This window comes from Nicotiana tomentosiformis, chromosome 8 (assembly GCF_000390325.3).
Source record: "Nicotiana tomentosiformis chromosome 8, ASM39032v3, whole genome shotgun sequence".
In the NCBI taxonomy this organism is placed as follows: Eukaryota; Viridiplantae; Streptophyta; class Magnoliopsida; order Solanales; family Solanaceae; genus Nicotiana; species Nicotiana tomentosiformis.
Genome location: NC_090819.1, coordinates 46,691,742 through 46,706,558, shown reverse-complemented (window position 1 = coordinate 46,706,558; position 14,817 = coordinate 46,691,742). Strand labels below are relative to the sequence as shown.

General features: G+C 39.8%; 1 protein-coding gene across 1 annotated transcript; it reads left to right on the top strand.

The window, feature by feature from the left end:
- The first annotated feature begins 11,218 nt into the window (after positions 1-11,218).
- On the top strand, positions 11,219-12,630 carry LOC138897414 (transcription termination factor MTERF6, chloroplastic/mitochondrial-like). The gene is made up of 4 exons (XM_070183381.1): positions 11,219-11,256; positions 11,444-11,572; positions 11,841-12,102; positions 12,181-12,630. The coding sequence occupies exons 1-4, from the start codon at positions 11,219-11,221 to the stop codon at positions 12,628-12,630; spliced, it is 879 nt and encodes a 292-aa protein (XP_070039482.1).
- Positions 12,631-14,817: the final 2,187 nt, after the last annotated feature.

Sequence of the window (14,817 nt, the reverse complement as noted above, 5' to 3'; positions counted from 1 at the left end):
GAGCCCTGGAAGCAGCCATTAATGCTTGCTTTAGGGAGGTTGTCTACGTCACAACCCTTCGGGTGGCTGGACCCTGCGTGAACATGTGATATCTTGTGCCCGGGGCTGCCTTCTTCTTCTCTCTTTCATTTTTTTGAATAGCTTTCTTCCAGAGTCCCCCCTCTCTCTCTCACCCGCACAGATATTTGAACTTGTCCGGAACATTTAATGAATTTATGTTTTGGGGGTGAAGATGCTCATGCATAAGTTGATTCAGCTTGTTCTTTAACTTTTTAGTATGCCCATTTTGTTGGTCCTGTCATGTGATGTGACACTTGAGCTTCACTTTTGGCAGGTGAGCTTAACAAAGTTTAGTTGTCCACATGTTCAATTCTTTTACCTCATTCTATTTTCTCCTAGTAAAATTTTGTCCGTTTAGCTCCATCTCTCCCTAATATTATGGATTGACAATATTAACCTCAGAAGAAAAACAAAATGATGAAAATCAAAAGTACATAAGTGAAAAGTGAAAACACAGAGGCTGCGGCAACCATCTGGAGCATCGTGAAATCTCTTCTTCCTCCCGGAGATACTCCTACTAGATAGTCATATCATTGGAAGTAGCGCTGCTTATCGGGTTTACGCTTAACAGTTAGGCTTAACGGTTATCGGCTTGTAAATGTATTAATTCGCTAGCCACCGGATAAGATATCAGGTGGGTTGGTATCGGTTTAGATATTATCAGGCGGTTTATCGGCTAAATCAAATAGATTGTATGGAGGAAACGAGGAGGTGATTTGATTCTTAGAGAAGAGAACGGGCTTTTCGTTGAGTTGTTGCCTTGTTGGTGTCGCATCTCGCAAGAACTGTTTGGTTGAGTTGTTGTTGCCTCAAGTTCAGAGACGTGTAGTACTAAAGTTGAGACCTTGAGACCTTTCTGTGGAATCCTTTGGTAGTTTGGTTGAGTTGTTTCCTTGCCTCAACCCTCAAGTTTGGTTGAGTTGTTTCCTTGCTTCAACCCTCAAGTTCAGAGAGTAGAGAGTAGAGACTGAGAGGCGAGAGCGGCGAGAGAGAATGTTTCTGACTGCTGAGAGAAATTAGAAATTAAGAATTTAAATTTTAGTGTTTCAAATAGTGGAGGAGATATTATATACATAGGGATAAAAATATAAATATAAAAATTCTTAACGGGTTAACGGTTTATCCGATAAGAAAATTGAATAATTCTCTCCCAAACCGATAAGCCATTAATTAAAAAATTTTAATTTGTTCACCATTCGTTAATCCGATAACCCGATACCAATAAGCCAATAAGCCAATTTTGCAGTTCGATTTTTGATTTTGGTTCGATTTTGAACACCCCTAATTGGAAGACCTCATGGGTCTCCCAGAAGTGTGACCCAGTAGAGTTTAAAGACTGTGGTGCTGTTCACACTTTTCCTTTCCATTCACACTTCCTCCGAAACTGTGGACAAAGTAAAACAACCCGAACTGGATAAGAAAAACAAAAAATTCTTTACTTTCGAAAATTGCTCTTATGAATATATGATGACAAAGAGAACTGCAACATTTATGGGAATCAATGGGGTCCAAAGGAGAGGATGAAAATGAGGAAACTGAAGGTTGGGAGAGAGTGGGCTCAGTAAGTTCGCGCTATGATTACAAAGAGAAGTGCAAATTTTATAGAATCGGTGGAAGTTAGGGTGGGTCATATGTCCGAGGATAAGAATGTGGAAACGGCAAGATAGGAGAGAGTGGCCTTTAGTTTGCACTAAGGGTGTTAATCGGGCCGGCCCGGCCACTAACAACCCTGTTCAGCCCGGTTCGGTAAGGAGTGGGATGAGTTCTCTAGGGTAGGGGTGTTGTGCCGCACGGGTTCAGGTCTTTTTTGGCTACTGGTGCACCGGAACCCGGCTAGCCCGCTACCCTTTCTAGCCCGGTCCAACCCGATTTATGTTGTAATTTTTTTTTTAAATTCTGACCGGTCAAAATAAATAATGATCGTTGGGCAACGACCATTTTTACACTTTTAGCCATTTTGGCCTATCCCCTTACTAAAATAGCCACGCCAGCCCCTAATAATTGATAAATTATATTCTTAGCCTTTTAATAACTATAAATAGCACTCTTCTTCTTCATTTTTTTCACAACTTGGTCTCTTCTTCTACTCTAATTCTCTCTCAATTCCCTTTTGATTATTGAATTGTTTAGTGCTCTCAAGTTCTCAATTAATTAATATTTCAAGTTTTATCAATTATTTAAGGTAGCCACTACAAAATTACAATTATCAATTGAAGTGTGGTTACCATTTTTATTAGGTTCAAGTTAAATCATGCCCCGTGCTTCTAGAGTGCGTTCACATATTTGGGAACACTTTGAGGTGGTAGAAAAAAATAAAGAAGTTCGCAAAGTAGAGTGCAAGAACTGTTGTTGAGTCTTTAATGTTCATCGAAAGTGGGAGGGCACAGCTGGTTTAAGGAGGCATATCAAGTGTTGTCTTGTGCGTCCTCCAGGAATTCGTATTTAAGTTGATTTGAATCAATTTGGATTATTTTGAATTTGTTAGACTTATTTAAGTTTAATGTGTTAGTTTATATGACAAGTTAATTTGAAGTATTATTATGCAATGAAAGTATGAAATGAAAGCCTTTGAAATTTGATTCTTACACATATTGGTCTTATTAAATAATTTTATGTAGCAACTTAATTTTAATTTTTAAATTTCCAATTTAATACTTTAAACTTTAAAGTTTAAAACTTTAATTTTATGCCTTAAAATATTTATTTTATTATTTAAAAGTTTGCAAACACTTATGTAACAATTACATTGAACAAGGAAACATAATACACTAAAAAAAAAATTAACCCGGCCCGAACCAGACCCGATAAGCCTGAACCCGGACGGGCCCACCAAAATACGGAATATCTCAGCCCACTAACCAGCCCGCCCACTAACCGGACGGGCTATTTTTTCCCATGTCCAGCTCGGTTCAACCCATCCGGTAAACACCCACAGTTTGCACTCCTGTTTAGGAAAAGGCAGCTGCTGATAGAAGAATAGGGAGTTGGGTGGGCGAGAGAAAGGTATAGATAAATTATCTTTCTCATCTCTTACTTCATAGATTAATGTGTATCATAATGCTTTCAAGCGTGTTAACGATTCTTGATTAAACCCTCGAATAAGAGGACAATGTACTCCTTCCACCCAACTTCGTGGCATATTTTTTTTTAAATTTTTTTTTAAAAAGAAGGATATGTTTTTATATTTAAAAATAATTTAATTTTAATATTCTCATTTTATTCTTAATTAGATGATAGTCATACAAATGTCTATGATTTGTTTTAAACCACAAGCTTCAAAAGTCTTTCATTTTTTTAATCTCTGTTCCCAGCCAAACAATGTCACATAAAATGGGACGGTGGGAGTAATGTCCAATGGGCCTCACATAAATGCAGTAGGTATGAAGCACCGATTTGTTGTTGGTAGGACATTTGTTTCTATGTACTTTAGGTCCTGGAGTCCTAATTTATCTATCATCGCTGTTATAGGCGTCTTTTTCCCAATTTAGAGCATCGAGCCACTAATTCTAGCTCGTGCCTACTGTTTGGATTATTGAGCCTCTGCGCCAAGCTTTATGTTTTAATCTGTTGTACTATTTCACGTTTATTTAAATATTATGCTCGTGAAAAAATAAAAGTCGCAAGAACAAGAAAAGAAGGTTTAATGCAGGTGTAGACCTTAGAATTGGGTTACATGTGATGGAGAATGTTAAGGATGATTAACATTGCCCATATCGGATATGTAAAAGTATCCAAATATTATATAAAGGTCTTTGCTTACTCTATCTGTTATCTTAACATTTAGATTGGATACTCAGATTTTTTAACTTTTATGTTTTTATCAGTAGGGAAAAAAGTTTTTGATTGAGATCTTGGAGCACACGACCTGGTTGGTGGAGAAGCTTGCTAGTAAATCACATGATATGATATGGATGGTGGAGCAAGAAGAAAAAAGTTGTTGATTGTAATTGTATGCCAGAAACAGTAAAGGTAATAAGATTGTTGAAAAAGGAATAAAAGCGTAAACTGCTTCTCATGCCAGAAGAAGCATGAAGCATCAGTTAAAAAGAATATGCAAAACATTATTGGGCCAAAGAAATAGGGGTTAAGGAAAAACCATTATTACGTCCTTTATGATTTCTTGGTTGTATATTTGAATTGCCCAGCTTAAATTCTTTTTTTTGCTCAAAGTCTTGCTATACCTTTTAGGTGGATCGGTTATTAGACAACACAGTGTATTACAGGTACTGTGATATGGCCCCGATTTGCTTTTTTTTTTTTTTCACTTTGCTTGTACTTAGGTTTGGGGCAAGCATGAAGTGAAGCGAAACGACAAAGCTCTGATTCGCTTAAAGCGTGAAGCATGAAGCGAAGCGAGCTGTCGCGGACCCGTTTTCTGGGGGTTCAGCGAGGGTAGTAAGATAGCCTGACTACTACTCTTGCTTCAGCCCTTAACAAGAAACAAGCACAAAATCGTGCTTTGGACCAAGGCAATCACACAAACTCAAAGGTTGGAGGGATAACGAAATGAAAGACACAAATATGGGAGTCCAAGGCCAATTTCGGGGTTTATCTCATATACAAAAGAAGGAAATACAAGTAAAGAGATCTGCCTTCTAACAAGGCCTAAGTATCCTATTAATACAGAAAAATGTCCACACGCAGCTAAGCTGGCTGTGGGCCCGTCCAGCCTGTAGTGCACTGCTTTGTGCTGGCTTCATGTGATTTCAAGGAAGGTGTTGGCAGCCCATGTGCCAATTGACTTGTCCAGCTGCTGTGCCCCAGTTCTTGCTGGCAGGCAGTTGCTCCCATGTTCATCCAGACAGGATGTGGCCCTACCTAGCTGTGCAACACATGCCTTTGCTGGCAGCATGTTGCTTCCATGAATGTGCTGGCAGACTGTGGTCCTACCCAGTTGTGCTGCATGTGACTTTGCTGGCGAAAAGTAGCCCCTATGAGGGCCCGAACAGCCTGTCGGATTGTTGCCTCCATGTGCAAAGACCTTCTGGTCTTTGGCAGCCAAGTTTGGCTCGTTTGGTAACCCTTTAGGCGGCAAATTTGGGCAGAAAATATACGGGTCGGTACACTCTCCCCCACTTGAAATGGCGACGACCTCGGCGCCATAACGATTCAAGTAGTCATGAACTTGATCTTTGAAGGGCCACAATGCCTCATATTTTTCCCACGTTGCCCCTTCTGGCGGTTGCCCTTTCCATCAGACAAGAAATTGGGCGCTTGAATTGCCCCAACCTACTCCTTGTATCACCCGATGCTTGATAATGGTCTCGACCTTTTTGTCGATGACCGAAGAACTTGTGAAAACATTTGGTCGCCTAGATTGACTCTACTCTATATCACCCTTGTCTCTACAAGGTGCCTTTAACGGACTGCCATGCCTCGACCCAAGTTGCTTTCCACATTGCTTCCTTGAATCCTCCAACTTTGGAGGTGCCATGTACGGTCCCATGGCAGGCGGCTTCGCCCACGGAATGAAGTCCTTACCCTTAAGGACTCGTTGTTCAGAAGGAGTCAAGGCTTTTTTATCTTGAACTCCTTAGTTTCTGTCCCGACTTCCAAAACCGGTGCTCCCTCTTCCTTGAAGCCTTTTACAATTTGAATCGCGGACAGCAAACTAACAACTTGCGGTACCTGAACTGTCGGTACCACACACGGACCCCTTGGGTCATAAATGTAGATCTGGTTGAGAAATGGGCATATGAATGCCTTCACTACATCCCAATAGTCCAGCCCCAGTACCAGATCAAACACATCCTGGGAAGCGACAAAGAAACTCACGTTTCCCTGCCAAGCTCCTAAGTTGAGCTGCACATTGCGGGCGATCCTTTTCACGTTGGTGGGTTTGGCGTTCACAGTCTTCAGTACAGAACTGCTAGGACCGAACACAAGGCCAAGTGACTTAGCCTTTGCTTCGGACACAAAATTGTGTGTCGCGCCAGTGTCTACCATGATACAGACTAATTGTCCATTTAATTGTGCCTCCACGAACATTGATCCTGGTTCTCCTGACTGGCGCTCCTTGCCAATCACATCGTTGCCTAAAGAGTGAACCAGTTTGACAATGTCATGCTTAACTTGGGCTGTCTGCTTCAAAGCAGGCTTTTCTGCTACTACTGTGCCCTGTACCATGTTGCCAAGATGAGCTACGTAAGGCGGTTGTTGAACTTCTGCATTGGCTTGTTCATCAGCTTGAATCCTTTCCTCTGTTAGCCTCCGCTCGGCTGTAATTATGGCACCGAGTTTCTTCAAAGAAGGACAATCCTTGTAGCCATGACTAGTGTCCTTGCAGATATAACAACCATTGCGGGGACCAGCTTCCTTCCTCCTTTGGTTGTACCGGTCGCGCCAATGTGCCTTGTTGCCTTGTTCTCTGGAATCGCGGTCAGAGGCAGTAACTTGCTTGCCCTTGTCCCGATATCCATGGTCTCCTCCTGGTTGGAATTTTGCATCCCTTGCCTTTGTGGCTTCTGTCCTATAATCATTTAAGGACTCTGCCACCGCGATAGCTTCATCGAAGTCTTGGACTTGACGTTGCTGCATTTCCTGCCTTGCCCAGTCTTGAAGGCCATCGATGAAAGTGAATAACAAGTCATCGCTTGCTAAGTTTGGAATTTGCAGAATGAGTTTCGTGAAAATTTTCACGTACTCGCTTATGGAAGTTGTTTGCCTGTGCTCTCTCAACTTCCTACGTGCCTCGTTTACAATGTTTTGGCGGTAGAACTGGTGCTTTAATTCGAACTTAAACTAATCCCAGCTCTTGATAGAGCAAGTTCCCTTCTCCATGTCGGCTTTCTTCCGTCTCCACCAAAGCATGGCGGTATCGGCAAGATACATCGTTGCTGCCTGGATCTTGGCAGCCTCATCAACGATGCAAAGGTGCTCAAAGTAGTCTTCCATCTTTCAGATGAAGTTCTCTACTTCTTGAGCGTCTCGTTCGCCCCTAAACTCCTTCGGTTTTGGGCCCTCGATCTTGGTTTCCCGCACTGTCACATGACCAATGCCACCGGCTAACTTTACTGCCTTCAGTTGTTGCTTTAGGATTTCAATTTCCCCGTGAAACGCCGATACAGCCTCGGTTAGCTTAAGCTCAAGGTTGGTCAGTCCTTCCTTGTGCTTAAAAATCGCTTGATCTACCGACTCTTTGACTTATTCTAGTCCATCTAGAGTCGTAGACTCAAGTGCTTGGAAGTTGTGCAGAACATCTCCCATGTGCTGGTTTAGAGCATCTAAACTAGCTTCTGTGAGACCCATTCTCACGTTTAAAGGATTTGAGGCAGAAGCCTCACAATCTTCACCACGACTAACTTGTTGTGGGGGCAGCAATAAAGCTGGCGCCTCACTTGTTACGGCTATGGCGGGATCTCGCACTTTGCTTGTTCCTCTCTTCTTTGGTTTCTGTCGCTTTTTTGGTGACTCGTCTCTGCCACGAATGTTGTCTAAATTGACGTTATCTCCATCAGTTGCCATGGTCGATAACCTTAGCTCCGATACCACTTATCGCGGACCCGTTTTCTGGGGGTTCGGCGAGGGCAGCAAGATAGCCTGACTACTACTCTTGCTTCAGCCCTTAACAAGAAATAAGTACAAAATCGTGCTTTGGACCAAGGCAATCACACAAACTCAAAGGTTTGAGGGATAACGAAATGAAAGACACAAAGATGGGAGGCCAAGGCCAATTTTTGGGGTTTATCTCATATACAAAAGAAGGAAATATAAGTAAAGAGATATGCCTTCTAACAAGGCCTAAGTATCCTATTTATACAGAAAAATGTCCACACGCAGCTAAATTGGCTGTGGGCCCGTCCAGCCTGTGGTGCACTGCTTTGTGCTGGCTTCATGTGATTTTCAGGAAGGTGTTGGCAGCCCATGTGCCAATTGACTTGTCCAGCTGCTGTGCCCCAGTTCTTGATGGAAGGCAGTTGCTCCCATGTTCATCCAGACAGGATGTGGCCCTACCTAGCTGTGCAGCACATGCCTTTGCTGGCAGCATGTTGCTTCCATGAATGTCCTGACAGACTGTGGTCCTGCCCAGTTGTGCTGCATGTGACTTAGCTGGCGAAAAGTAGCTCCTAGGAGGGCCTGGACAGCCTATCGGATTGTTGCCTCCATGTGCAAAGACCTTCTGGTCTTTGGCAACCAAGTTTGGCTCGTTTGGCAGCCCTTTAGGCGAAAAATATGCGGGTCGGTACAGAGCGCTTCATTGAAGTGAAGTGATATTTCCAAAAAAATACCAAAATCAACCTTCCACAAAGACAATATATATGAGCACATATATAATTTAAAAACTAAAAGTAGAAAGCACAAAATCCTCCATTAGACAAGCTAATTCAACACTAAAATGTAAATGGATCAACATCCTAGACTTCTACGGTCAAAATCTTGTATTCACCATCACATTAATGATCATTTTTCATTTTTTTCCTTCAACTTGTCCATTATAATGAACATCCAAACTTGTTCCATTCTACTTTATGATCCTCCATAATTGATTTGGTCTCTTCCACTTCTTTAGCTAGATTAGGCCTTTAGCTTCATGAAAAGTGGATGGTTTCTCCCAAGACCAAATTTGCCTACAATGTCGATGAATGCTCCAAAAGTGTCATAATTGACACAATTGAATGGGAGCCATGCACCATACATCCATCTTGTATAAGCTGTAATTGATCCCTCATAATCTCCCTAGGCAAAATATGTTGTAAAAGTGATTAGTAAAATAATTGATACTGCTATAAATATATTCGACATGGAATATATGGAATTTTTCATGTATATGTATATGTTAATTAATATTATATATTTTATTAAGTTACAAATATAAATATTTTTATTAGATATAGAACTTAGGTGAATCACATTTCACATTAGCATATTTAAAAAAAAAAAGAAGATAAATAAAGAGAATGCGTGCCTATGTATGTGCAACTCTAATACATGAATCTTCGTGTACTTGTTATTAATACGCGTATTCAGCAGGTACTTTGATATATTTATTTCATTTAGATTAGAATGTAGAACATCTGATTTTAAAATTTGGTTCTATTCAGAAATGAGAAACCCAAAAATCTAAAACTGAAAGAATAGCAACAAAGAAATAAGTGGGGACGCAAGGAGCAGTCTCTTCATTGAATTGCATTTCAGTTGCCTATTCCTTTTCTTCTGCTTTTACCTGTTTGTTGTTCCTTTTTTATTTCTTAATTAAACATTTCTTGTTGATATTCCCAATCACCAATCAGAAACTGTATAAAATAGTGACCAAAATGATAATTAAAAATGTCATAGCTGATACATTAAATCACCAATCAATCAATAGTAAATATAGGTTAATCATGAAATATCAAGTACTATCTTCGTGCATGAAGCAAATCAGCTTAAATATTGTAAAAAGAATGGAAAAGGGCCAAATATACTTATATACTTCTATATATTGTCTATATTTAACCTCCGTTATATTATCAGGCCAAATTTACCCCTACCGTTATACTATCGGGCCAAATTTATCCCTACAATCAGCAAACTTTTAAAAATACCCCTAGATCTGTTAAGTAATCTAAAATCTCCCAAATTCTTTTTAATTAAATCACTTGTTCATCTTGCTCCATTATTTTCAAAAATTACTATTGATGTGAATGCTAAAGTTACTAGACTATACAAATTATTCATAATTATTTTTAATTACCAATGCACCAATTTCTCTTCTTGCAATAAATTAAATTGATTTAGAATTTTATTTATTTTTCAATCATATACACACCGTAGAATTTAGTGGGTCTATTTATTATGTATTATATGCAGCTGATCATCATGTATGTACATGTATATTCAAATATATTTTATCATTGCCTGGGTAGTATAGAGTTCGATCGACTAACTTAAGAGTGCACAATGTGTAGGCCTTTAATTAAAGCAAAGTTGAATTAGACAATGTAAAGTCTCCGAGGAACTTCAACTCCAATCACTAATACTTGAAAAGTTTCCATACATTCGGTGCAACGAATTCAATAAAATTGGGACGTTGTAAATACTTTTAGAATTTAGGAAAGCTACCTAATTTAGATTTTTTAATTTACTATACTTTGTTTATTCGGTTTTATTATTTAATAATTTTTCTCTTATTTTTTTTCTCTAATTCAGAAAGCAGGTAAATACCAATTATTTCAAAAATAGTGGACCAAGAAGAATAACAAGTGATTTAAATAAAAGGAATTTGGGAGATTTTGAATTACTTAACAGATCAAGGGCTATTTTTAAAAGTTTGTTGATTGTAGGGGTAAATTTGGTCCGATAGTATAACAGTATGGGATGAAATTGAAATATTGGAGAAATTGTGATATTATTCCCCTTAATTGGGATAAAACTGGTAACAATTGTGGATTGGAAAAGTCAACCTACACGGCATATGTGGGAAGACGGCCTAGCTGATCGGGTGGAGATCGAACGCCATGTTGCGCACATGATGGTACTACTCTTGGTAATAACTTTCTTTCACATCACCTGGCAAACCACATTGTCCGTGGGGAGATGACTTAGCCGATCGGGCGTGATCGGACTCCGTGCTAACAAAGACGGTGGAATATCGGTGCTAATGATCTGCCAACTAAAAATTGTATATGAAGTTCATATTTTAAAAATTATTATGTTTTAACTGGACATTTGGATATTGTTGATTGTGACTTGCCGTTTCTATGTGTTGTCTTTTCTTATATGGTCATTCTATTTTGAAAGAGGACTTTTAACTTTACATACTAGTAGTATTCGACAGTACTAACATCCCTTTTACTGGGGGTACTGCATCTTTAATGGATGCAGCTGGATCCACAACAGGCGGCATTGATGCGTGATAGCGGTACACTTCCTTCAGCTAACTTGGTGAGCCCCCTTTATTTTGGGGGTCATGTATCTTTTATTTCTCACGCACTATGTTTTGAGGTATATCAGAGGCCTTGTTGTCTGCATTTCCCTATTACTCTTCTATTATATTTAGAGGTTGTGTAGACAGGTTATGAGTTGTGGTTGATGTTGGTAATTGAACTAGAAATGTTGGTATTTGGAAATCATGTTTTTCGTTAATTCTATAAGCTTGTAATATTTTTGAAATTATGAATGAAGTTGTTAATGAATATGAAAGGGGAGTTGTTAATGAAATCTTTTGAAAGTTTGATTAATGGAGTATATCTCCTCTTTGTTCATGGATGAGTTTGGGTAGAAGAAAATCTAACACGCTTGCTCGACCGGGTTCACTCGATTGAGCCGGCGGCGCTCCCTGAGTTTGGGACGTGACATTTTCATACATTAAGGACTATAACACGAAGGCCTTCGTATCCTTTTACATCAAGGACTATTTGGTGTTTTTTCTTTTTGTTTGTGACTTCGTTCACTACTTCTACAGGTTCTGTCTTCTGCTCAGTCCGCTATTCGTCGCCGGCGACACCGATGGCCTTTATTCGTTTGCATCTCCTACACTTCTCATCTCAGCACTTCAAGATCTCCGCTCTGAAGCACCCTGCCTTAAACCCCAGTAGATTCTTTTTCACAGAGGCTCCTCCTGCTAAAATCATAGAAGAAGAATTTGCAGCAACTTTGACTAAGCAAGAAGAGACATCTGACGTCTTCAAATAATGGGGTTTCACAGAAAATGACATCTCCAAGATTTTCAAGCGCCTCCCATCTTCCTGCAGAATATCACAAACCCTTCTTCAATCAAAGCTCCATACACTCACCGACTTGGGCATTACATCCTCCCACCTTACAAAGATTATAACATACCGTTCTGGTCTCTTACGCAGGCGAATCGAAGGTTGCTGGGAACAACGCCTTCAATTTTTGAGAAATTTGTTTGGGTCAAATGAGGTATTTCTTAAAGCTGTTATGAGAAATCCATCATTGCTTACTTATGATTTAGACGACAAAATTAGGCCTGTGATTAGAATCTATGAAAATTTGGATCTTAGTAGAAGTGACTTAGTATCTATGTTACTGGTTCGCCCTGAAATGATTTCAAGAAGTTCTGTAAAAGATGAGAAGCTTGATTTAATTAGTAGAACGAAGGTGGAAAACGGTTCCTGGATGTATAAGCATGTCGTTGCATTGATTCTAGTTTCGTGAGTTGAAACTATCCGTGAAAAGGTGGCTAATTTGGTGAAAAACGGGTTACCGGAAGATAAGGTTTTCCAGCTTTTCGGAAGATCACCACTCGTGAGCATGCTTTCCATTGATAAAGTGAAAAGGAATATGGATTTTGTAATAGGCACTATGAAGCTATCTGCCAGTGTAGTACTTCACAAACCGAGTTTGATATTCTTGAATTTGGATACCGTTATTAAACCACGATTTCTTTTTGGGGAAAAGATAGAAAATATGGGGCTTCTCCCCCAGTTCAAGGGTCCTGCGGTTTTCACAGCATTGAGGATGACAGAGAAGCGGTTCATGGAGAACTTTATATATTGTCATCCGGAGAATGCTAGGGATGAGCTGCTGGCCTTCTATAGAAGTGCCAAAAGCCCTTTATCCGAAATGAATGCCAAATGTTTTAGAAAGTTGGCAGAGGGTTCTAAATGTAATTATTTTGTTGATTAACTCTTTAGAACATGAGTAACAATGCTAACTGATTTTTCTTCTCAGGTATTTTGATTTCCTTTCCAAGAAATAATCTTGCATGGTGTATTTTATATCCTTTTATGTTTTTGTTGCATTGATAGGACATGTATCTTAATGGTCATATTATCTGCATTACTATAGTTATTCACATTTATAGGAAGCGTCACTTATTGCTTTTCAGTTATAAGAGTTATATTTTGAAGCTTTTCAGTATGGTAGCAGACATTTTTTAGAGTAAAATACTTTTGTTGTGACTCTAATTAGTTTATGTTAAGAAATGTGGTTAAGGTCATTTGTAGAACCAAATTAAGTTTTCTTTGAAGGGAGAAGTTTCTCAATGTTCTTTAAATTGTCCTCATGCGACTGCGAAGAGTAACACTCAAACTCCACTGCTGCCTCACTTCTTCTTCGCCAACGCGGCCTAGCCCACGCGTTCGCGGTGCACTACCTGATAACCTTATTCGATCGCGTCTTCATATTCGCGAACGCGAAGAGAAATTTTAGTTGACCTCTCTGGTGACCTACGCGATCGCTGGATCTCCCTCGCAAACGCGATGAAGAAAAATATCTGCAATAATACCAGAAAATCTGCCAACTCCTTAAGTCCAAAAATGACCTGTTGAGTATCCGAAACACTCCTGAGGCCCCCGGGACCTCAACCAAACATACCAACCAAATCCTAAAATACCATACGAACTTAGTCGAGCCTTCAAACCACATCAAACAACGCTAAAACCACAAATCATACTCCGATTCAAACTTAAAGAACTTGAAACTTTCAAATTCGACAACCGATGCCGAAACCAACCAAACCATGTCCGATTGACCCCAACTTTTGCACACACATCATATTCAATATTACGGACCTACTCCAACTTCCAGAATCAGAATCCAACCCCGATATCAAAAAATTCCATTACTGGCCCAAAACTCTAAAAATTCGACTTTCGCCATTTCAATCCTAAATAAGCTACGGACCTCCAAAACACAATACGGACATGCCCCTAAGCCCAAAATCCCACAACGAAGCTAACGGAATCGACGGAATTCCATTCCGGAGTCGTCTTCACTTAGTTCTGACTACGGTGCCAATCATAAGGCTTAAACCTCCATTTAGGGACTAAGTGTCCCAAACACTTCCAAAAACCAAAATGAAACCTTTCGGCAAGTCATAATAGCAGAAAAAGATATGGGAGAAGCAGTTAATAGAGGATCGAGGCTATAAATCGAAAAACAACCGGCTGGGTCGTTACATCCACTTAACTCAATCTAGGAGAACATCGCAAGATGCAACAAACATTCCATGCATCTGGAAGACATCAACCGCAGATTATGGTCAAAACCATCGCAAACTCTTGGAAAACCATTCGCACATAACCAAATCATCAGAACTGATTCTCTTTAAATCAACCAAGTCACGCAGACTGCCAAACCCAAAAGTATTTCCATAAAACACTTGTGAAACACTTTTATTCCAAAGGAACCGATCATTTCTGCTGCTATGTTTTTCCAATCCACTGCTAAGCTAACCTAACTTCTTCAAATTCCTCTTAACTTGCCTTCAAGATGACACCTCTCTTTCTCAGCACAGTATGGACCTCAATCAAGACTCATCCCAAGTGGTCCCAATATGAACACGTCACCCTAAGACTCGTAATCCACTATATTCCCTCTCAAGAATCCAATAGTACCTCAAACCGAAATGCCCGCTTTGAAGAGACCTTTTGTGAATCCAGAGCTATTTCCTTCATCTCTATAATACTGCAACGTAGAATCAATAATAATATAGAAATACTGCAAGTCTCGGCACTCTCCTATGCAAATCTCATTTTTTAGCCATACACAAATCTGGGAATCCTTAAATACCACATATGAATCTTGAACCCATTAGAACCTTCTCAAGAGTAATCCACTCTCCTCAATTCTCCAATGCATAGCCAATACACGCTGAATGACTTGTGCTCTACCAACACATGAATATCCTAAAAGAAGCAACGAAGCGATTCTTTTTCCTTGCACAATACATCCACATAATATCAAGCCTGATTCATTCCAAGATCTCCATATACCCATAAAGTATAGTACATCATGCATCCAGCAAATTCCTTGCTCGAGTTATCATCGAAGCTGTTACACCCCATGTTTTTGTACGTAAGAGTACATGGT

What these genes read in the sequence shown, in the direction of transcription:
- LOC138897414 (XM_070183381.1), top strand. Translation starts at nt 11,219, where the DNA reads ATGGAGTATATCTCCTCTTTGTTCATGGATGAGTTTGG. An exon ending in GCACCCTGCCTTAAACCCCA is followed by an intron (nt 11,573 to 11,840) that starts GTAGATTCTTTT and finishes TCTCTTACGCAG; the next exon opens with GCGAATCGAAGGTTGCTGGG. An exon ending in ATTTAATTAGTAGAACGAAG is followed by an intron (nt 12,103 to 12,180) that starts GTGGAAAACGGT and finishes ATCCGTGAAAAG; the next exon opens with GTGGCTAATTTGGTGAAAAA.